This window comes from Bacillus rossius, chromosome 10 (assembly GCF_032445375.1).
Source record: "Bacillus rossius redtenbacheri isolate Brsri chromosome 10, Brsri_v3, whole genome shotgun sequence".
Taxonomy (NCBI): domain Eukaryota; kingdom Metazoa; phylum Arthropoda; class Insecta; order Phasmatodea; family Bacillidae; genus Bacillus; species Bacillus rossius.
This window is the reverse complement of record NC_086337.1, coordinates 37,212,590-37,237,306: the sequence shown is the minus strand read 5'-3', so window position 1 is coordinate 37,237,306 and position 24,717 is coordinate 37,212,590. Positions and strand designations below refer to the sequence as shown.

General features: G+C 42.3%; 1 protein-coding gene across 4 annotated transcripts in view; it reads right to left on the bottom strand.

Annotated features, from left to right (window-relative positions):
* Nucleotides 1-24,717, bottom strand: part of LOC134535957 (protein FAM184A-like) — a 93,838-nt gene that overhangs the window by 18,164 nt on the left and 50,957 nt on the right. For all 4 annotated transcript variants that reach the window (XM_063375395.1, XM_063375394.1, XM_063375396.1 and 1 more), the window contains 8 exons: nucleotides 13,917-14,051; nucleotides 10,858-10,991; nucleotides 8,008-8,256; nucleotides 6,126-6,308; nucleotides 4,739-4,822; nucleotides 4,091-4,258; nucleotides 2,905-3,082; nucleotides 1,659-1,823 (listed from right to left, as the gene is read on the bottom strand). In XM_063375395.1, coding sequence (XP_063231465.1) covers nucleotides 1,659-1,823; nucleotides 2,905-3,082; nucleotides 4,091-4,258; nucleotides 4,739-4,822; nucleotides 6,126-6,308; nucleotides 8,008-8,256; nucleotides 10,858-10,991; nucleotides 13,917-14,051 — 1,296 coding nt within the window. The remainder of the gene's footprint in view (nucleotides 1-1,658; nucleotides 1,824-2,904; nucleotides 3,083-4,090; nucleotides 4,259-4,738; nucleotides 4,823-6,125; nucleotides 6,309-8,007; nucleotides 8,257-10,857; nucleotides 10,992-13,916; nucleotides 14,052-24,717) is intronic.

The following is a 24,717-nucleotide window of genomic DNA, read 5'->3' as shown; positions in this document are numbered from 1 at the left end:
CTCTGGCGAGTAGGCTACCGAAAAACCATTTTAGCGTGTGTATGACTGTGCACTAAAATGGTGTTTGCAAGATTCTGTTTGAAATTAAGGAATTGGAGAGACAACCAGGCCAATTATTGGATAATGGAAGCTGGATTTCCTTTATTTATTTCAGAAAATTGCAAAATAGAACAATTATTTTTTAAAAAAAAAATGTGAGAAAATTCACATGTAGAGAGAGAACTAGGCCAATTATTGGATAATTGAGACTGGATTCCTTTCTAATGTAACATGATCCATCATATGTACATAAATAAATACATTATAGCATTTAACCTTCTTCCATGTACATGCCATGTTACTAGTAACAACAATAAATTGCCAAAGTACATAAATATTTTATGTCTACTTGTCTACAACTAAAATGGTTTTATGAATTAATTAACATCATACGTTTAGGCAAGGCAGCAGTGTGAACACATACATATATGTACACAATATATTTAGAAAAAAAAACATTTTTTTACAAATAATTATTAATTTCTGGTGGTGGGTCAAATTCAAATTTTCCCGAATCTGAATCTCAAATTTGAATCCAAAAAAGTACCTTGAGTATACCTAACTAATCCAAATCCAGGTCTGAAGGGTCAAAAATAAAATAATATAAAAGGTATTAAAAATATTAACTATGGTGTTGAAACATTCAACACTAAATGTTTGTTTCAAAAACTTAGTTTCCAGAATCAACAGAACCAATTTTATTTCTGTTAAAAGTACAATATCCTGGCAATGTCAACAAGATAGGTATGAATAAAACTGCATTAGCAAACTTCAAAGGTATTCCGTGTTGAATTCATTAATTTACTTTATTTTCTTTAACACATTTCTTAGAATCCTTTTCCTCGAATATCGAATGATTCAAATGCCAAGAATTTGATGGTATTTGAGAATAAGTGGATTTGATTGGCCTACCCCTATTAATTTTCCATTGTGTGAATCTTAACCCAATATAGGACAAGTAACATTTCGGTTGACACATCAGCTAGAAAATTTTTTTTTTTTGTGTACTAAATGTTAATGAACATATGAAAAATACAATTTGCTTAGCTAAAAATTGTGAGTTTTGGCTTAGGACTCGACTCGAACTCGACTCAATTTGAAAAACCCCCAGCTCGCAGATGTCTAGCATCAGACAGCATCAAGAAAATGTCCCTCGCTGAGTGATATCTTTGAATATATATATACTGCATAGAAGTCGCGAGTGGATAGGATTTACTCTACGTTTTTCAGGAGCGTATGATGAGCAGCTTGGGAACTTTCACCGCTGCAGGGCGCTACCGTAACGACCTGTATCGTCCTAGGTTGTTATTTACACGTTAGAGCGCAGCACAGTCGCCCGCTGTCATTCCCCCGCACCACCCCCCACCCATCATTCACTGCAGATCAAGGTCGTTCAACAGGAGGGTGGGGAAGGGGCGTTTGAAGAGTCGGACACTCGTCCGCTAGGGACCACCACAAGTCGATGCCCCGAAGATGGTGGCGATTGCGGCGGTGAATTAACCAACTACCTCAAAACCGTGTTAGAAATTTTAACCTGTGGGTGGCGACTTCTATACAGTGTATATATATTCAAAGGTGATGTCCCGGCCGAAGGAAAGCGCTCGGCAAGGGAAACGCACCCAGCTGCGAGCGGTGCCGCTCCTCTGCCTCCTCCAGACGGGCCCGGGCATCTCGCTCCATCTGTTCCTTCACCAGCTCAAGCGTGGTCCTCGTCGAGGTCGCCTGCAGCTGCCAGTTCTGCTCCAGCTGCTGCACCCGCCTCTCCGACTCCTCACTCAGCTGCTCTGTGGACATCGGCCAGCGCCTCCGTCAGCGGGCTCCACAACACCGGGGGCAGGGCCGGCGCGTCCGTACAGGCGAACTAGGCAACCGCCTAGGGCGCCAAGTAGCTGGGGGCGGCGCAGCACGACACATAACAGCTCATATAACATGTTTAACGATTATTGAAACTAGATGAAAACCGATTTTTGTAACAGTTTGGAATTTTTATATTGATATAAGTAATTATTTAAAGTCCACGGTGACCTGTTTATGATTTGTAATAAGTAAAAAAGTAAAAAAAAAACACAAGTCTGCTTACATTTGATTGTTGACAAAATCTTAGGCTTACGTGATGTATTTTGAGGCAAGGAAAATTTTTCTTTTGGGGTGTCCGGCCCTGGGGGGGGGGGGGGATGAAGGTTTTTCGCCTAGGGCGCCAATTTACCTTGCACCGGCCCTGACCGGGGGAGGAGACGCCAGGGAATGCATACTGCCCTCTAATGTTGGGAGGGTAGGACCACCCATTACATGTCCTCTCCTGAGGTTTACACCTCTCGGTACAGTGAATACAGAAGCAGAGCATGGGCCCGGCTGCGCAGTGCAAACAAGTGACATGGCCGTTGGCTAATCATTAGAAACCTGCAAAATTCGCCGGATTCATTGACCTCTAGGATAGACTCCAACAGTCCTTTAAATACTCGCGGAAATGACACCTGGTTCATCGGCTACTGACGCGTGAGACGTCTCAACTAGGCTGTCCGTAATTTGGCACTTTCTTGGTTTTAGTGTTTCCCCATCGACTCACAGTTCCCCGCATAAAATGTGGGCCAATCGCAGAAGCGGTACGAAGGTATAGTCGTTTTTATGCTAGCCTATCGCGAAATGAAATCCGCGAACTTTGCATGTCTCTACTAATCAGTATGGAAAATTGTTGCTTAAAAAAAATAAAACAGCAACAAATTGTAAACTTTTTATTTTTTATTTAGTAATCTACGGGATGACAGCCGGGTGCTGGGAATGGCAGAACTCTCTAGTCACAAAGCTACAGAGGAATTTCCAAAGGACTTAGCTCGGGAGACCCAGGAGCAGGCAGGGGCAACTCACGCATCTCCCGCTCGTGCTTCTCCACCAGCCGCTCTATCTGCTCTTGGTAGGACATGTCCAGCTTGTCCAGCTTCCTCCGCAGTTCCAGGATGTCCCGGTCCGCGTTCGTCTGCAGCCGCTGCAGCTCCGCCTGGTGGTGGGAGTCCCTCTCCGCGGCCTGCTTCCTCAGCGACGAGACCTGCGCCAGGATCCGCGCGTTTCCCCTACTGCCGCGTCCCTCCGACCCGCTTGTGATTCAATCTACAGTTGCAGCCACTCAGAGAAGCTAACTGCTAGGGGGCAAACAAATTTATTGAGCCCCCTACCTATCATGTAATGCAGGGGCGCAACTACAAGGGGGGGGAAGGGTATTTTGCCCCCCCCCCCCTCTGAAACCTTGAAGTGGGGGCAAATGGGGGGGCAAAGAAAGTGCTGTGTAATCAATTTTTAGATAGTAAAACTGCTTAAATAGCACCATTTTTCACCTTGGAATACAAATTTTTTTCCCGGGGGAGGACCCGCTTCAATAGGGGGGATCGATGATTCTTTATGAAAAGGTATATTGCCCCCCCCTCCCTGGAAATTTAGTTGTTGCGCCCCTGATGTAATGTACAATAAATGTTCACATAAACTAAAGGACTTATGGTCTCAAGAGCTTTCCAATGTTGTATACGTATTAAAATTTGGAGCAGAAAAGTTTTTTTTTTTTAAATTTTGAATAATAGAGATAATGTCTAATGTAAGATGGAACAATGAGCGTCTGGATTATGTTAAAATTAATTAGAGTTAGACACCCATCACGTATTTTGTTCATGTCGTAGAATGATTTGAATAAAATAATTGGGGGTCGTAACATGTCACAAAAAATGTATTTAAAAAAATTCAATGACTGTAAATGTTTCTGTAGCCATAATGCTACACATGATCTGTGTGTATTGCATTAGATTCTTGTAAGGAAGATTTCCTACGAATTGCTTTAAAACATATTTGTAATTTTTGTCCTGTCAGGATAAACCCAAGCATTTGAAATTCACGAAACTCAACTGGGCAGCCCCCATTGTGCCCAGACCACTGGGATTTTTCCCCCCGCCCCCACCCTCTCGACGGCCCTGGCAGCTACACATGCGCAGTGCGGCCAACCAAAGCAACATTACGGAACTGCGATAACCTTACGGAACACACACCGCAATCAGCACTCGTCACTTACCTCCTTGGCGCAGCCTTGCAGTTTGCGGTCCCACTCCTCTTTGGCTGCCTGCATGTCCTGCTCCTTCTGAGCCTTCACCGACTCCATGGCCAGATTCTGCTGCTCCGTGTGGATCTGATCCAGCTCCGTCTTCAGCCGAGCACATTCCTTCCTCATCCGGTCCTCCCACTGGGCACAAAGCCACGTCCGCGCTAGTCACTAGAAACTTGACTTTCATTAAGTGATACCTACCTGAAATGACACACCTCACTAGTGTAGCTGTTGCGTGGACGTTATTCCAAAATCAAGAAAACCCCATTTTTTTTGGACTACAAAGTGTTATGTTAAAATTATGCCAATAAAAGTTTACACAAAACAATAAATGCAAACTTTTTAATGGTTTAGAAGATGCAGAACGAAAAGTGGACACACTATAAAAAGAAGTTGAAAGAAAAAAATTGTATAGCACAATTAAAAAATTCAATCAGGTATGTATCTAAATTTTAAAGAGGCACAGGACTTTAAGTGAGCTTGTGAAAATCTCTAAAAGAAAATACCAGTATTTCAGTTGTGCTTAGACTGATTACATTACCAAAGATACATACATATATTAATGCTTAAAATTATTTATTTTGTCAGAATATGTGTCAATACCATGAAGGTACTTACAAATGCCGTAAGTTCACTTTTCTGCTGATCTAAGCGACTCTGAAGTTTCTTCTCAAACTCAGCCATGCGTCTGTCGTGAATAGTCTGAAACAAAATAACTGTCCCATCACAAACTGTCTCTCATTAAAAAACTTTTGATTAAGCTGTGACTTCACATACACTATTGTAAATTATTTAAGAAACATCCCACTGTGTCCAAGGAAAGAGTAGTTCTAGAAAAGTATACATACCACTTATAAGTTAATGCTAGATTGTGTCAGATTTTTATCCGGGGCTCTCTTACATTATTACAGAGAGTCCATAAAAGAATGTATCAGTTTCAATTGTATACCATAGCAGTTTGATTTAAGCTATTTAAAACAAATCGAACATCAAATTTCTTACAAATGACCAATATGTGCACCTTTAGTTATGCGGCGACAACCAACCTGTCAAATATTCCTTGGTTAACACGTCCGGGGTAATGGAAGCAATAGCCTCTTCACTTCTGTGTCTCAAACTCTGGAAAATCCATTAGGTACAGCGGCAGAACTAAACACAATCTTTTATAAAAAACCCAAAGGAAAAAAATGATTGCATGGCGTTTGTCAGGTGAAAGTGGAGGCCAGCATAAAAGAGCTCTGTCGTCTCGACCATTGCGACCAATCCAACAGTCAACTAAACAATTGAACAATTTTAAGAAAAAAAAAATAGGTTGGTTTAACTTCAATTTGATGTAAGTATGATTAGTAGGGGCATGCAGATTTCGCGAAAAGATTTCGAGACTAGATGAAAGTTAAAACACTATAGGATCGTCTGTGTTTCATGATTGGGTGAGTTTCTCCCAGGTACATATCGATTGTAACAACACCAATCTCAGTAATTCAGTGTGGAAGTAAACGCGTCCTGAGTGGCTCGGTCAAATAAGGCAACGACTTCTCTCGCAGACGGCCGCCAATCACAAGGCAGAAACCTCAGGTTCGTGTATACCCTATTGAAGCGGGGGGTCCGGGGGTCCTCCCCCGGCAAAATTTGTATTTCAAGGTGGAAAATGGTGCTATTTAAGCAGTTTTATTATCTAAAAAGTTTATTACACAGCACTTTCTTTGCCCCCGTTTGCCCCCACTTCAAGGTTTCAGAAGGGGGGGGGGGGAAAATACTCTTGCCCCCCCCCCCCCCCCCCTGTTGCTGCGCCCCTGTTGTTGCAGTCTAATAAGTGTTCAGATCGTTTCGCGAAAAATGCCTGCCCCTAATGATTAGTTGTAAATAGTCTAAATTAAACTGCTATAATATACCATTGGACCTGGGACCACCTTCTATGGACATCCCGTGCTTCGCCCTTGGACTACGTGTAAGAGTCGCACAGTCGGGCGTCGGGAACGAGGAAGAAGGAGATGCAAGCGCGCACCTGCATGGCCGAGTAGTGGGCCTTCTCCTTGTCGAGCGACGACTGGAGGCGGGCGATCTCCTCCTTCAGCATGCGCTCGGACACCTGCAGCTGCTCCGTCTGGCGCGCGGCATTCCTCAGCGAGCGCTGCTGCTCGTGGGTCAGCCCGCGCAGCTGGGTCACCTCCGCCTCGCACGACTTGAGCTGCGGGCCAACCGGTCAGCTGCTTGTCTGCTCCCAGAGGGATGTGTCAGAACAATTGACACGTCAAAATATATATAAATAAAAATGCAAATGTTCGTTCCCTCAAAAATCTTAAATCTCCGAAAGTTCTTTACTGACTGCTTTGAAATTTCGACAAAAAAGTTTTAATTCGAATACGCACTTGAATTTATATACCTCTGTAACACCTGCGTCAGCTAAAAAAATAGATCAATATACATATACATATATATATATATATATATAAATGTGTGTTCATCTTCTGAGAGAGGTATAGAGAGACAGAGAGAAGGAGATATGCAGATATAGCAAGAGATATAGATTGGGAGCTAGATTGAGTTATATATAGAAGCATAGATACATAGCAATATACAGATAGAGTTTTGTAGAGAGATTTTATATATATGGTGAGATTTATAGAGGAACATATATACAGAGATAGAAAGAGATAGTTTGTATATTTGTACCTACTTCAAAAAAATTAAGAGAGGCATAGCAATGCATGTTGCGCATTAGCTAATAGTAAGCAATAAGCATCTAAATAATGAATGTTATAAAAGTAACATATATATATGTCTTCTTCGACTTATGTCTCTGTGGGCAACAGGAAAACAAGGTTATCGCGTTGACGTAAGTACCGTTCTCGAGTGCACTTCAACGGATGGTCATTTCTATGTGCGCCTCAACACAACTATTTGATGGACCAAGAGTAGGGTCCAGGTGATATTAACTAAAACTTAAGATCACCTAGTTAGGTTAGGTACGCAAAATTTTAAAATTTTCTAAAAAACATGACGATGTATAAAATTTCACAAAACGATTTTTTTAGACGGGACAACGAAAACGTGTCCCGTTACGCACATTGTCCATTATGCTGTGTCCCGTTACACACATTGTTCCGTTCGGCTGTGTCCCGTTTCGCTCATTGTACGCTTGCGCCGCATCCATCTCTCTTCCGCCCGACTGTCTATAAAGTGAAGTGAAAAGTTATTATTCTATTTAATTATTAAAATAAAAATGATTCAATTTTATTCATAAAAGAATGCAATCATTTCATCAATGTTCTTGTTATAACGTTGTCACGTTGAACTATCGTCCGTGAACCGACTTTACAGACAACCAATTTTTTTCCAAAACTGACCGCGGAAGTTGCTCGAGTGAGTTGATGTGGGGGGTCAGTGACAGCTTTGAATATATATATATATATATATATATATATATATATATATATATATATATATACACTGTGCAGAAGTCGCCAGCCCAGGTTAAAATTTCTAATACGGTTTTGAGGTACTAGTTGGTTAATTCACCGCCGCAATCGCCACAAATCTCCAGGGCATCGACTTGTGGTGGTCCCTAGCGGACAAGTGTAGAACTCTTCAAACACCCCTTCCCCCCTCCTGCCGAACGACCTCGAGCTGCAGTGAATGATGGATTTGTGGGGGAGGGGGGTGGTGCCGGGTGGGGGAATGACAGCGGGCGACAGTGCAGCGCTCTAACGTGTAAATAACAACCTAGGACGATACAAAGCGTTACGGCAGCGCACTGCAGTGGTGAAAGTTCCCAAGCTGCTCATCATACACTCATGAAAAAACATAGAGTGAATCCTATCCACTCGCGACTTCTATACAGTATATATATATATTCAAAGGTGACAGGGAAGGAAGGAAGGACGCACCTGCGAGGCGCTGTCCTGGTCCCGGTGCTCCGCCTCCAGCTCCTGCCGCAGCTGCCTCAGCCTCTCCTCGGCGGCGCGGTCCCGCTCCTCCAGCCGCCGCTTGCACGCCTGCTCCACCTCGCGCAGCTTCCACTCGAAGTCGTCGAGCAGCTGCTGCTCGCGGTCCGTGTTCACCGTGCGCAGCTTCTCGAAGTCCTGCTCGAAGCGCGCCTGGATCGACAGCTTCTCCTCCTGCGCCTCCTCCAGCGCCTGCGGTCCGCGGGGGACACAGAGGGAGAGAAACAAGAATACTCTTGGTGCGCGGCCGACACCAGGGGCGCAACAACAAGGGGGGGGGGGGGCCAAGGGTATTTTGCCCCCCCCCCCCCCTCCTTCTGAAACCTTGAAGTGGGGGCAAACGGGGGCAAAGAAAGTGCTGTGAAATCCATTTTTAGATAATAAAACTGCTTAAATAGCACACCATTTTCCACCTTGAAATACAAATTTTTCCCGGGGGACCCCCCGCTTCAATAGGGGGGGGGGGGGGGTATCGATTGATTCTTTATAAAAAGGTATATTTCCCCCCCCCCCTTTTTTTGGAAATTTAGTTGTTGGCGCCCCTGGCCGACACGACACTTTACAGACAGAGAAGTTGTAATGTGTGCCAATAGGTGAATGTTCAAGTATGCGAGTAAACAAGTGAACAAGTATGCAAGTGAACATGTTTGCGAGTGAACAAGTTGCAAGTGAACAAGTATGCAAGTGAATGTGTATGTGAGTGAACAAGTTGCAAGTGAACAATTAGGCAAGTGAACAAGTATGCGAGTGAACAAGTATGCAAGTTAACAAGTATGCAAGTGAACAAGTATGAAATTGAACAAGTAATATTCCAGAGAATAAGTATGCAAGTGAGCAATTGTACAAGTGAACTAGTATGCAAGTGAACTAGTATGCAAGTGAACAAATATGAAATTTAACAAATAATATTCAAGTGAACAAGTATGCAAGTGAACAAATATGAAATTGAACAAATAATATTCAAGTGAATAAGTATGCAAGTGAACAAGTACGCAAGTGAACAAATATGAAATGAACAAATAATATTCAAGTGAATGAGTATGCAAGTGAACAATATTGTGCAAAGTGAACAAGTATACATGTGAACAAGTTTACAAGTGAACATGTATATGCGAGAATGCAAGTGCAAAAATTATGCATGTTTGCTATTATACGAACATACATACCATCGAGCACCCCACTCCTGATCGTTACATTTTTCGTTTCCCTCTGAGCTTTACATTTTGCTTGTGCTCTGAATGGTGTCTATCACCTCGACTTACCCCACCGTCTGTGAATATTTTTTTCCAATTCTAAACAACCAAGATCTTAAGTTATCAAAATATTTTATTGTGAAAGGTTCTTTATATGTATGCAAAATTTCCACACATTCGAACGTCGAAAAGTGGATAAAATCTAAATGGAAATATTTTATTACATAGTTCATTCATACATACATATATACAGGTGAAACTAATAAAAGCTATGCAAATGTGCAAGTAAACAAGTAAGCAAATGTTCAAGTACACAAGTATGCAAATGTGCAAATTAGCAAGTGTGCAAAAAATGCAAGTGTGTAAGCACGCAAGTATTTAATTGTTTAAGTGTGTAAGAATACCAGTGTGCAAGTGTGCAAGTATGTAAGTGTGCATGTATGTAAGTGTGCATGTATGTAAGTGTACATGTATGTAAGTGTAAAAGTGTGCAAGTATGCGAGTATATAAGTGCGCAATGTTTAATATTGCTAGTGTTTAAGTATGCAAGTGTGGAAGCATGCTGCATCATTTTACTTCACCCTGCCGTCTCCTCTAACTTTTTTACCCCACCACGCACCTAACTATGCCCATTCGTATGATCGGAATTTTCGTTAACGCTCGGAAAGAAGCTTCACTTTCAAAAAAAAAAACACCGTAAACCAGTGGGGAAGCCTTCATTTCACAGACGAGAGAGCCACACCCGAAGTTCCCCGAAGTTCATGCTCGCTTTTTTTTTCCGTGCCACAACAGGTGTATTTATTTGGGTGGGAAAAAAAATTCGCCTGGCATTTATTCTCCAAATGCGCGGGTTTAACTTATAAGATGTCATTCTTAAAATTAGCAAGAAGTAATTTAAATTATTATTCAGTAGGTTAGCTACATTATAAATACTTTAAAAACATTGAGGATGGTTGGTTATATTAGGTAAGTATAGCTACATTAAAAATACTGTAAAATCATTTTATGGTTGCTTAGCAAATAACTTTTTTTAATGTGTAGCTATCCAGCGCTAGGAAACCGTTTACATGATTTCACAGTATCTTTAATGTAGCTGTCCTAACCAAATCAACCGTCCACAATGTTTTAAAGTATTTATAATGTAGCTAACCTAACCTAATTGACCATTAGTTATCATGAGTTGTCCAAAATAAACATTTTTAATATTATTTACGATGAGCAAAAAAAAAAAACCGAAGATGCGCGATCGGTGGTTTGGCTCTCCCGTCTGTGAAAAGAAGGCTTCCCAAACCAGTGGAGCGTCGGGAAGCCTACAACTCACATAGTTTCGGTTACCTGCAAGAATTTCCGAAGATTTCCGAAGTTTCGCGTTTTGGTATTAACGCCACTTCAGCCGCTAAATCAGCAAGTTTCCAATGAAAACAAGCATGTTGTGACTGACCTGACCTGACCTAACCTAACCCAACCCTTCGATATATATTTTTTTTAAATTTAAATTTGTGAGAGAAATCCGAAGTTGCACGAACGTGGTAGGGTAACCGAAACTACGTTGAGTTGTAGGCTTCCCGTGGAGCGTCGGTCGGCGCATGCGCATGCCCACCTCCTGCACGATGCGCATCTCCTCCTCGCGCTCGTTCAGCATGTCCTCGCGCTCCTTGCGCAGCTCGGCCAGCTGCTGCTCCAGCAGCCGCGTCTTCTCCTTCAGCTGCGCCGGCGCCTCGTCCGCGGGCTCGCCTGCACAGATCACAGACACACATCACTTAGAAGCGTCGTCACTTAGAAACGCGTAACTTAGAAACACGCAACGCCGAACCACATAAATTAGAACTATCATAACTCACAACTATCATAACTCAGGACTATCATAACTCAGGACTATCATAACTCAGGACAGTGGCGTAGCCAGGATTTGTGTATGGGGGGTGTTGAGAAGCATAGCCCCCCCGTATTAAAGCGGGGGGTTCGGGAAAATTTGGATTTTAAGGTGTAAAATAGTGCTATTTTAGCAGTTTTCGGTAAAATGGTAAAAATTTTATTAATTTTAATATGAAATTTCTTTGAGAGATGAATAAGAAATTAATTAAAGATTGGGTCCTAAGAGGAGGGGGGGTTTAACCCCTAAACCCCCCCCCCCTGGCTACGCCCCTGACTCAGGACTATCATAACTCAGAAACACGCCACTTAGAAGAGTCGTAACATAGAAAACCTCGGAAAAAATATCCACGTAACTTTAAGCACTGTCATAATTTAGAACGATCATAACTTAGAAACACTCAACGCGGAATCACATGACTTATAAACGTCGCACCTTATAAAGTCATAACTTAGAACTATCACAACTTAAAAACTCTCATAACTTAGAAACACGCAACGCAGAACCGCACAACTTAGAAACGTCGTAACGTAAAAAGTAATAACTTAGAACTATCGCGACTTAGAAACTCACAACTTAGAACTGTCCTAACTTAAGAAACGCGTAACTTAGAAACACATAACTTAGAACTATACTAACTTAGAAACACACAACTTAGAACAGGCATAACTTAAAATATTATATCTTGTGTGTTTCTAAATTGTAATAGCAACCCGCCGGGCTCGCGAGCACACGAGGAGAGCCACGCTGCGGCCACGCTCGCTGTGTCCGGCGATGTTCGTTACAGCCAGCCGCATCTCAGGTGTCACTGGCCACACAAAGCTGTGTTAGCTATTGTTGGCGACGTCTCGGCTATATATTTTTTTCTTTTAAAAAAAACGTCGCTGACTTCGCGCATGCGCAGATGAACAAAAACTTATGTTTTCGCGCGGAATTGTGCTGTACTTGAGCGTTTGCTTTTTTATGAAGTTTAATTTCTCTACGTATTGCGCTTAAAATAAACTGAACAAGTCAGCGGAAAAGTTAATTAAAAGATTACTAGAACATCCATGTTCATGAAATAAAGCGATGGAAAAATATAGAAGGCAGGATATGCAGGACAGTGCTTGGGATTTGATTCCAAGGGGAATGCTATCAAACTGAGATGAATTTAGCTTGAATTAATCTACAAATTTGGTTTCGTCCTCACAAGCAATTGCTTCATCAAACGAAATTCTTTCGTTTTTATACATATTAAATTCATGAACCCATCTCTTTTCACGTTCACATGCTGTGAGAGACAGCAGAATATTATAATCGTCGGAATCAACACTCGAATCCCATCGCGAACGAGACTATCCGTTCTGGCCACCTGGCGCAGCGAACAAAGGATCAGTCCAGCGCCCAGTCCGGACTGCTCAGTCAGTTGGACTGAACTGAAGACTTACCACACATGAGCAATATTGTAGTTGCTGCTGGATGAACCGTTTCATCGTAGAATATCGAAGAAACTTTGGATGTTGCAATTGCAGTTGCGCTTTTAGTCAGAAAAGAAAGAAAGAAGAAACAGCAAAGCAACCAAAAGAGCATAAACAAAGCTGTCTGCCACGACACTCAGCTGATGGACTGATGGGCTGATATTTTTGACTGAGGGTTAGGACTGGCGAGATGCTGTCCCCAAACACGGCAGTTAGGACTAAGGGCTCTCGATGGAGAGCCATCAGTTAGTCAGTCCATCAGTTCCGACTGATCAGTCCATCGTCCTTGCTCACACACGACAGTTCCAACCATTCAGTTCGACTGAAAGTTCGGATTGATCGTGTGTGTGTGGGGGGGTGGGGGGGAGGGGGCTTTTAATATAATCGTTTTTATTGTGCATCCACTTTTTATCAAAGCTTTATAATGCATGTCCACAAAAAATTCAAAATATTTTGGTAATTGTACAGTTTCAAATCACAAACATTCAACTGCTTACTTTTATTTATTTATTTTTTACGTCAAAATGCAAATGTTTACGTTGCGTAGTAGCATTTCTCCCGGGGGACAGTGTTCCTTAAAGTTTTATACATATTTTCAAAATATTTTGGTAATTATACAGTTCTGCGTTACAAAACATCCAAATCCTTACATAATACTTGCATGAAATAGTGCTCAAAAAGTATTACTAATGTTCTTTGAATTATTCTTCCAATAAATTTTGAAGAGAGATTTAAAACCAATTTTAGGGACGTACGCCAATGCTGGTTCGCGCCGTAAGCTAAAGGAAAATTGCTTTTTAAGTTTGCGATTGGTCTGAGACCGTTGTTTGTTCCGTCAACGGTGTTTGTGAACAGCTTCTTGTGATCGCCAACGTTTGTAAAAAAAAAGGGGGTCGTCTGTAAAGTCGGTTTACGGACAATAATTTTACGTGATAACGTCATGAGAAAACATTGATGAAAAATTGCATACTTTTTTAATTTTCAAATATATTATTTACAGTTTTTTGGAAAATTTAATTTAAAATAATCTGTTTGAATACAATCACGAACGATTAGTTAAAAACCCGCCTTAACCTGTTTGATATTATAGAAGATTTTCTCGCACGGCGGTCGGCCGGTTCTTGCACGCTCGGCTCAGGTGGAAAACGTGACAATTGTTTCGTGCGTGCAGCCGGCGTTCGTCGATTTACAAGACGTTATCGCGTCAATAATGAAACGTCGCGTGTCGCTCTGCTCGTGACAGCCTTTGGGACGCGGGCAGCCCTGCATCTGTTCTGAGATGCCCGGGGAGGAGTGGCGGCGACGCGCGCGGTCTCTGTCGACACTGACCGGCCTTGCTGAGCAGCTGCTCCGCCAGATCAGAGTTCTTCCGCTTGAATCCGTCCAGGTCCTCCTCCAGCCGGTGCATCCTCTTGCGCACGCAGTCCGACTCCTTGGCGGCCGAGTCCAGCTCCGCCTGCAGGCCTGCCAACAAGCAAGAAGTTCCCCGCGTCACTGCAGCCAACAACACACCCTCCGCGGACTCTGTGGAGAGCTAGGGGATGGTCGGGACAGGGTCTTTACCACAACGCGCCGTAATACCACAACGCGCCGTAATACCACAACGCCGAACGTACAATAACGCCGAATACCATAACGCCGAATGCCAAATTGACCGCAACGCCGACAGCTAGAAAACTGCTGTGTACCACAACGCCGAAATACAGTAACGCCGAAAAATGTTGCTGCGGGGAGGGGGGGGGGCACAGGAGCAAAATGAAAAACAACTGAATGAATTTGTGTACCTAACCTAACCTAGGCTAGCCTAACCTAGCCTAACCTAACCTAACCTTACCTAACCTGACCTTTTGTGGCAGTCCTGCAATGAAATTTTTGGGCGTTAATGTATTTCGGCGTTGTGGTAATTCGGCGTTGTGGTACACAGCAGTTTTCTAGCTGTCGGTGTTGTTGTCAATTTGGCATTCGGCGTTATGGTTTTCGGCGTTATTGTACGTTCGGCGTTGTGGTATTTCGGCGTTGTGGTGTGTCCCCGTCGGGACACGGCGGACACGGGGCGCTGTTCCACGCGTGTGACATCAGCTCGGAATAACTGGTGGACTCGACAAGGCTAAACCTTATAGGAAAACATCGTCTTCTTTCCTCGCGTTGCGGGTACGACGTCACTGTAAACAGCGTCATAACTTTGTATTCTAAAGATTTTTGTACTGGTGGATTGGAAATACAAGAATTATACGTGCAATGCCAAGTTTTTTTTCTTTCTAAATTAGTTTGTGCGAGCTCTGAAATGTATTCACACGCGGTGAGTTCTCCCAACGAACATTGAATTTTTTACTAAACATATTACTCCGTCGATTTAATAAAAACCTGCAATAATTTATGTCCGTCGTTTGTTTTGGTACATGCGTCATGGCAATAAACAAATTTATATGATTGTTTGTGTTTGTTTGTAGAGCGTGTGGAAACCGCATGTTCAAAATAACGCGATATTTTACTTTCGCATTCGCGCGATTGCGACACTGGAGTCTTCAGAGTGATAGCAGTGACAATTTACTTAAGCCTGCAAACTAAACTAAAAGCGCCTGTTTGTCGGTGTATAATTTGTAAACGTACTCGCATGTCAAAGTTTGCAATACCTTACTTTGACGGTTCTTATAGTGATGGCCAAGAATCACTACAGTTTAAACATATCATCAGTCTGTGTTGGAACCCATAAGTCTAGGATAGAACACTTGTTCAGTGTTCTGCGGTGAAATTACGGAAGTGTAGCAGCGGCTACGCGGTGAATGGCGCCGAAGGGGTGTGATGGTGTGTGATGACTTTGGTGAACCCACACCCACTGGCGCGGTACGCCATAGCAGTATGGCATAGGCCTATACAAAGGTACTGAAGGTGCACATACTGAAGTGTTACTGCCACTTATTTAAAGCGTTATTGCAGCTAGTTTCTTTTGGGAGGATGGGGGTTGGGGTAATAGAACCACTTTGCCTGCTGTTTACTTTCAAATTATTTGATTTTGTAAGTGGGAATTATAGGTTATTTAGGATTTCGGAGGGGGGGGGGATAGGGATTTATAGCCCCCATCCCCTCCCCCCTGAGTACGCCCTTGACTGCAGACTCACGATTTGACACGGTCGATCGCGTGTAGCCCCACCCATCAGATCAAAAGCTCTGTAGAAACCGCTTTCTAACGTTCTCCGTCTGCTGCCATGGTGTGCGCTACCGCTTCAACGAACCCAAGAGCGTACGAAGAATTACGTTATGGAAAAGGGGTGGGGGAAGGGGTGAGAATCACTTGTCCCACTGTTTCGCTTTCGATTTCTTTCCTTTTGTTGGTGGGAATGATAGATATTTTTTATTTTTAGAATTACAGAGGTATGCCTCTGAACGTACCGCACCAGTGTGTAATGATGCCCTTTAAGGCCGGTTTTAACTATTACTCAAGAAAATAAAGACGCAAAAAAAAGTTAAAGAAAGAGTTATTGTTTCAAATGCCATGATTTTGTTTACATTGTATACAACCCGTTATCGCACAGTATAAAAAAAACTTTTAATTCAAATTATTTACGATTTTACGCGTTGTTTATATTATAAATGCCAGAACAAACCTGGGGGTGATATTTTTATTTTCTGCTGTTTTAATAACAATTGCGATTATCTTGCGTTGGTTGCGTGTTGCGTCGTTGCGTGCCCTGTGTGGGTTACGGCCCCGGCGAGACGCGCGGCCGCCGAGGGCACAAAGGCGAGGCACCTCGCCAGCAGACAGGGTCAGGCGGTCAGGGGGTCAGGCGCGCGCGCGGGAAATAGCAACCCGCCCCGCGGAGGGCGGACTTCGCCCCCCCCCCCCCCCCAAACCCTGTTGCAGTCAGAGGCGCGGCCGAGGGCTTTGGTTATTTTTATTTAACTGGCCGGAGTCGGGTACCCTCGCTTCGCTCGGACAAAGTCAGCCAACTCCTATCAAACCTGAATCGGGGAGGTCCTTCTGAAGGTGCAGAATCTCCTGTAACATTCTATAACTTTCTGGAACCTTCCAGAACATTCAGAAGCATTCTGGTCAGTCTCAGCCACTTCGGCTGCTTCCCAGCTGCTTTCACCGACTTCTCACAAGAAGTCCATTGGTGCCACTCTTTCGACACCCATATCTTCGAACCAAAACCCTTGTGGTTCCAAACAGATACATCTTGTAGATGCAGTAGGTACATCCTGACCTTGAAAAACTACTCTAGTAGCTTCAGAAGTAAATCTGTAGAAATTTAAGTGCTTTTTTTTTTTTTCAGATCCTGTGAATAATAAAGATAAAGTGTCAACAAATGTTTAAATGGAAGGCTACTATCTAATTTTGTTTATTCGTTGGCCATAAATTGAGCCATACACTAGTCGTTTTAATCTGGTTAATGAGCTGCATTACTATTGAAAAAGAAAGCTTAAGAAGGGGGGGGGATCCCATCCCTGCCTAGGCCCATGGTGCTATTGGAGACACCCCAGCCCGTGAGATCCGTCTCCGCTTCCGTTTCGTTCAGTACGGGCCTACGGGCCACCATCAACATTTCCCCTGAGCTCCACCCGAGGTAGCGCGACGGTAAAAAAAAGTTCCACTTGCATTCGGCCGACTCCGGGTACGAATCCCAGCCATTCCGTTCTCTGACTTCTATTCTCCCGAAATGCGCCAGGCAAAATGCTGGCATTATGTAGTCTGCGTCAAAAACCTGCCTCCAATTTGACAGTTCTCAAAACTGCCACTTACGAAGAAATACGTGGTGTTTGATTAGAAACACGACCACTCTGTCGACATAACACTGTCGATAGGAAAACAGTGACACTTTAATAAATGAAATATTCAAACACCCAAACAACATCAACAGAGAAGAATTACTACAAACCCAGAAAAAAAATTGGCATCACTTATGGAAAAGCGAATAAAAACGAACACCAACAGAAAGAAAGAGAGCCTTACTCTGAATCAACCAGCACATCAAATGAGAAAAAGGCCTAACATGATTGGACTATACAGAAGCCTCTGGCTGTGCTTATTGGCTGACACGTGTGCCAATAGGAAGAGGCCTGAAAATCCCTGGTACCTTCTAGGATCTCGAAAGTCTCTGGACTGTCACGTGCGGTCTCGGAGCTTAACACCACTCTCACAACGAGTTTTAACTAGGCCACTTTTGACACAAAACTAGACAAGCCTTTCTAGGCTTAACAAACATCAGCTAGCCAACTGAGGGTAGTTGGGGTGGCCTCCCCCTGTCTGAAATATCTACTCTAAATCAAATCAGAGCCGAGCAAACAACGCTACAGCTATTTGTACTTTTACTGGATCGTAGAGTCACCTTTGCGGGTCTTAAAATTGCACACTTTCGCGCCCCGCCGACGTTTCCAATGATCCCCAGCAAAGTGACCGGGGGTCGCGATCTTGACTTGACATCCCGCACGGCGAGTCAACTCATTAGGTGTCGCCGTCAAAGCACTCCCGGGCCGAGAATACGGCGGGCGGCTCGATCGCAGTTGATCGTTCAGCCCCGAAGATGCCTGCTCATGGCCCCCACAAGGCGGGGAGGGGGGAGGGGGGGGGGTGGACCCCTGGGTCCAGGCCCCGGGCCCCCTCCAGGCCCGGGCCCAGCCCTGGTTATTTTTTAAACGTTTAACCGTTATAACTTAGCAATTTAGCAATTGAGAATGAATTGGCCACGAATATTGACTTTTCCTATGTAATTGATGATTTTAGGCCGAAGAAAGCTTGTAAAACTGTTATTAAGTTAAGTAGCCAGTGTCTATGATTTTACATAGATCCTAAATTTATTTTTCTGTAACTATTTTCATTTTTATGTCAGTGTGTGAAATAAATATACATACTCGCTGTGGTTATTTTAAGTAAAATAATTTTATAAATAAAGCTTAGTTTGGACTTATAAAATAGTAAAGTTAATTATACCCTGTATTTTCAGGTTAAATAACATTCTAAAAAGAGTGTAGGTTAGAAATAACCATGCAATTATAATGCAATTATAATGTAGCACTGGGGGGGAGGGGGGGGAGAGAGAGAAACCCCGTCTCCGATCCTGGGTCCAGGGCCCGTAATCGAATGTAGGGGGGGGGGGGGGGCATGTGCCTATGCGTAGAGCGAAAACTTCGGTACAATCTACCACTTCTAACGCGGCCCGTACTCTATCTGTGTGTGTATGTGTGTGTGTGTGTGTATGTGTGTGTGTGTGTGTGTGTGTACGTATGTCTATATAATATACACGATACAGTCCACTCGCCTGTCGCTGTAGCTGGGGAAGAGTTCAGTAGCAAGAGTCTCCCACACGCGCGCGCGCTCGGCTCGTTTAGCTGTCTCGACTGTCACGTTGCCGGCTTGGCAAACACGAAAGGCGAGCAAAGCCGGCTATTTTTTTTTTTAATCTTATCAGTCGCCAGGGCAAGCTCGCGCCTTATCTCCGGCGTCCCCGCCACACACACATATAACGATAAAATGCCAGGGCCGACCTAGCGCCGTGATGGGGGGGGGGGGGGGGTTGGAATATAGGACAGTCCCCAGGTACCGGATAAGTTGGTTCTTCCCGAACCCACATCATTCCGTGTGTAAAGTTAGAAATAAAAGCAACCTACGTGATTCTAAAAACTGCTCAAGATATCCGAGTGGTGTCTGTTTATACGAAAAGCATTTAAGACCACGCTGTGGACGGATGAGTCGTTCCGTTTGCAGATTGCGTTTTAGGTAGATTGTTACCAATTGTAGCCGTTACCATCGTGCGACTTCCAGAATTTTTTTTTTATAGTTTTTTGTTTCCTAGTCCATAAACCCCAAAATCATCGTCAACTCGAAAGTTTGTTTATATATATATATACACATACATACATAATCTGTTCCATCACCATCATTAACCATCAGTTTAGAGCATTTTCAAACAGTTTTCCAGGAAATATTCCACTGACATTTTTTTTCCGTGGTTTTCAAAAATTTTCATACTTAAGGCTCGGTCGATTGTTTTATTTCCTCGTCATTACGTCCTCCCTACGCGATTATTTGTTTGTCACAAATAATTTCAACGGATATTTAGTTGGTGTAATCATAGTCGCGCAAGAAATAATTATTACGGACACGTGACACATTTCACACTCATATTACACCAAGTGAATAGCTGTGGGAAATATTTGTGACACAACAAAAATATGCTAGGGATGTACCGTGTTGAAATTTTAGAGAAATATAAATTGTATTGGCGAGAAAATGAAAAAAAAAAATTCAAATCGGTGCGACGCTAGGAGAAACCTCGTGTTTCCATCGAGAACTCCCCCGCCACCCACAGAAGCAAATAAAAGTTCAAAAAAAAAGTTTACAGCATTGAGACAAGACCTTTTAAACCGCTCGTAAAGATTTGTCACGGTCGTAAAGATGCGTCATAGCAACGTCGTTGCAGAGCTCGACGCTCGCAAATTGACCGAGGACATTTAAGCGAAGATGCTGCCCCGGACTGGAAAGAAAACAGAAATACCAACTGTAGAACGCTTGTCTGGCGGCTTGTCTACGTGGACGTCCTTATGTGAAGGACGTCACATTGTCGCAAGTAAAACTGCCCAGTTTACTGTTGTGATGACCGATGTCGCAATGTCCTTAATTTCTAAAGTGGTCACTACAGCACAGATGTTTTTTTTTCATTGTTTTCATGCATGTTATCCAAACGGGAGCCGTAAACTGTGAGTGTTCGGTTGTCCTACGCTGCCAAAGGACACAAATTGATACAAAAAATTATTTGCGGAACACCTAATACCATGAAAATGCATTTGCAAATTTGATTGACAAGCGTCTATTTGTAAGATAATTAAAACATATATGCCACGCATTGCTTGACAAAGCCTAAATTTGATATTTTTTTAATCATAAGATTATGTTGGAAAGTAATCGAAGGCTTTGCTCATGTTGAAATAAAAGAAAATTTTCTTTACATCTGGATTTATACTGGTACACACACACATATATATATATATATATATATATATATATATATATATATATATATATATATACATATAATAAAAAAAGCGTGTGTTAAAGAAGATATTCCTGATTGAAAACAATGTGGTTTTACAGAAATAATATTTTTAGAAATACAATTCATTTGCCTATGAATATTTTTTCGTCAAAAACTTCTAAAATACTACAAAACAAAGGTTTCTGACTAAAATTTAACCGTCAATAATAATTCAGGAAAAAATATACCGATACATGGTTGAACACGCAACATCTGTATATAACCACTTACTGACTGATACACGATTAATTCAAATATTTTATGTACAAAAGCTATATATATATATATAATTATATATATAATTATATATATAATTATATATATAATTAAATACATATATGTTGGTTTGAGCTTTATTTAAAACATGGAATGACAAAGCTACAGTTACTAAAAACTAAATTTTTTTTTTTGCAAAACTCCGTTCCCCCGGAGAAACCCCCGGAATGGCCACCGCATGGGGAGCTCAAGAAAAGAAACGGGCTCCCCATTTGGAAGCCACCTGGAAAGTTTTTTTTCTGTTCCACCCACCGTTTCTTTGGTAGCCTGACTTGTTACAAGGGATTGTATTCCTACCAGAGAAAATGCCACCATTTTGTCTGGGCAATCCGCCTTGGAGGAGCCGGGGCGCGAACCCGGGTTCTACAAGTCACAAGGCAGGCGCTCTACCCCAGAACCAGAGTGGTAGAGCGGATACTTGCAGTCTTCTTAACACTGACATGATGTTATTCCACGAGTTTACTGTAGTTTCGTGTGTCATTAACACGTGCAGTACGTGTAGTAACATCTAACCTCGGTAACGAACAAATTTATGTGTTCTTATGTTGTTCGTTCAGCATGAATTATGTTTTTTCATAACAGTGAAATATAATTTGTATAACTAGTCTGACAATTTTTAGTTGATTTTCTGCAAGCAAACTTACAGTCCCACTGTACAATAATTATATAGAACTATAGACTAGTAAAAAATATGTAAAGAGCTTGCACTGTCGATGGTAAAGTTATTTTGAAATAAATGTAAGATATTAAAAGAGTGTGTTTAGTTAAAATATTGGTGTGCTTACAAGCATGAAGTTATTGTATAACATTTTATTAATTTAGTTTTAAAGGCACAGAAAAGTTAACTTTGTTATTTCAATTTTGACTTTTATTTTTTGTTTTGCTTGCTTAATATGCGCAGCTAATACTGGAAAGCTATGTTTGCTGCTTATTTATACAAATTCTTTCTAAGATAATAGACATAATTTACTCATGTCATTCGAGTATTAGGACTGTATGGTCACGTTTTAACTTATGGTAGTTTTCCGTCGCCTCAGGCGGAATTCTTCTATTATGGTAGCCTTCCAGTATGGCAGTCTTCCGTCACCCCCCGTCAAAACAGGAGGAAAAGTGCCATAATTGAAAACTACCATATTTTTATTTTTACAGATTGCGGTTATAAGTATATAGTGCTGCTTTCTATAACCCATTTTTTGGAAACATTTGTTTCTATTAGTGCGCGATCTGTTGAGTTGATTTATGACTGGAACTACAGAAAGTAGCCATCAGAAGCGCTATCTGTAGCCTTTTAAGTTAGCCTAAGAAACAGCTAGGGGTTAACAGTGCTACCTAGCGACGTATTCTACACACTACTTCGAGAGCAAAGCAGCTGTACTGATTCCATGGAGTGTATAAAGAAATATGGTAGAATTCCGCCTCGTCCTTTGAACTTATGGCATATTTCCGTTAAGGTACTTTTCCGCATTTTTCGAAGAGGCCAGGCGGAATACTGTCATTATGGTAGTCTTCCGATATGGTAGTCTTCCGCGCCCCCAGTAGCATCAGCTGGGCATACAGGGGGCAGTGTCCTGTCCACGCGCTATGTACTAGGATCCGTCACCCATCCGTCCGCCATCCGTCCGTTCGTCAACAAAGCCCGAGCTTTTCACAATAATCCCCGCACGTCCGTCACATTACTTTTGCATTCTGACGCTGCCAACAACGTGAAGAGTTATCTTGTATAGGTAAACTCGATTTTTTTCTGCTCTTATATCTATTGTTTATACATTCAGATTTGCATAAGTAAATTCCTACACTTCTATGCTTCGGGCAATTTTTGTTTCAATAGTCAAACGTAAAACGTTGTTCACACGTAACTTTAAAATATGTATTGGAAGCAGCTAAACAAATAAAAAAAACTGAAGGAAGAAACCTTTTTAAGATAATAACGTTAACCGGCAATAGGTACTTTGCTAACATTTTGGAGGTTATTTTGTCCGTCCGTCCGTCCTTCAAAAAAAAAGTTTTGACGGACGGTTTGAATTTTGCAGGCCATCGAAATGGCTGCAGGTCACGTGATTGACGGACGGATCACTGGAAGTTCAGCTTATTTCCTCCGCTACCACGTGGACAGTACGACTGATGAAAATGCTGCTCCCCTCCCCTCCCTTCGTTTGTCCGCGCAACGTCCAAACAGGCAGCACAGCACTAAACTATTATCTTTGAAAGATTTGTGCAATGGGAGTGCATGACTTGATGTAAGCTTTTGGACATAGGCCCTACGCCATTGCTAAGCACTTTTTGTGCTGTCATCATTTGTGGTTTTTTTTTCGTTCTCTTAGTTTATTTTCTTTGTTTGTTGACCATATTCCTGTTATGGAATATTATGTGGTGTTTATATCCTGTTGACAACAGCAATTTTTTTGCATAATTTGTGTTTTTTTGTATTTGGAGTAATTTTTAGTTTTATTCTACAGAAAAAGTGCTTAGCAATGGCGTATGTCCAAAAGCTTACATCAAGTCACCACTAAACTGTTACAAATTGCAGTCTGCTCACAGAAATTTCGACGAAAAATGATGCACGGGGGGTTTCTTCGGACATATTCTTTGTAAATTTTTCTACGCCAGATACTAACTGCCCTGGTCTTGTGTTAATGTCGTACACTAGGACAAAAGAGTAGGTTCACGGAAGACAGAAAAAAAAGGGGGGGGGGGGACCGAGCGAAGGTAATTTACCCAGGCGTGTGTCCGCCGTCTCTCCGAGGTTGGCAGCCCTGGCCAAGCCCGGCGAGCCGTGCCAACCCCCGCTTGGCAAAGCCCCAGCGGCGACAGGCCGACAACCTGCCGGCTGCACATCTGCGACCGCATGGACCGTGGTACATAATACAGAATGTTTCAAAATTCGTGGTACGCCTTAGGAGGTGATGGAGCACAATTATAACGTGCCGCACAGTTAGATTGTAGCACAGAGTAAATGGCTCACACTGTTGCCAAATTGATACAGCGAGACTTTTTAACAGTAGAATTTATTGCTTTGTAACTCTATCGTTAGTTATGATAGTTTAAACTTTTTTAATTGTACTTTTTTTATTCCTCTAAGACCATTAAAATGTCTATTGAAAGTATAATAGTTTTAGTTATTCTGAAAACAAAAACACTAGGTATTTAATCTTTCACAGGAGAAACTATTTGCAGCAGTCTCTCACTATTAATAACAAGGAATTCTATTAAATTATGTGCAATGGTCAAAAACAGAGCCAATATTTTAAATATTAAATTGCATAAAATATTTGTTGACAAAAATGGTCGAAACCAAGATGGCATCTTTCAGTTACACCTCCTTCGATATTATTATCTGGAATATTATCTTGGTGAAATACATCAAGAAAATGTATTTCCAAAAATTTCATTCCAAATTTTCCTTTGAAATATATAATGTTTAAAATACATTTTAAAAAAATTGCAAAAGTGTGTCAAAAACCGTTGCGAAACCAAACGGTAACGGCAGGAATCGAGCGTTGAAAAGTACCTAGCAGTCACTTAAAATGCACTTTGCATATCTAAGGATGAGACACGCTACATACAAACACAAATCACGATACAAATGTATGCTCGGAGCTCAAGTTATGCTCTAGTTTGTCTTACAAAGGCGAAGACAAACTAGATCGGAAAGAGAGGGAATGCCAGGACACACTCACTCCTCGCACGCAAAACGAGACCTTACGTCTTGTTGGCAAAACATCCTCGGTACAATCTCTGTGCTTCCCTCTCGCATAGCCTTCCGCAACCCCGCACGCGTAATGCATGACGGGACTTCTCTTGTTTCGTGTTAAGGCCCCTGCCTA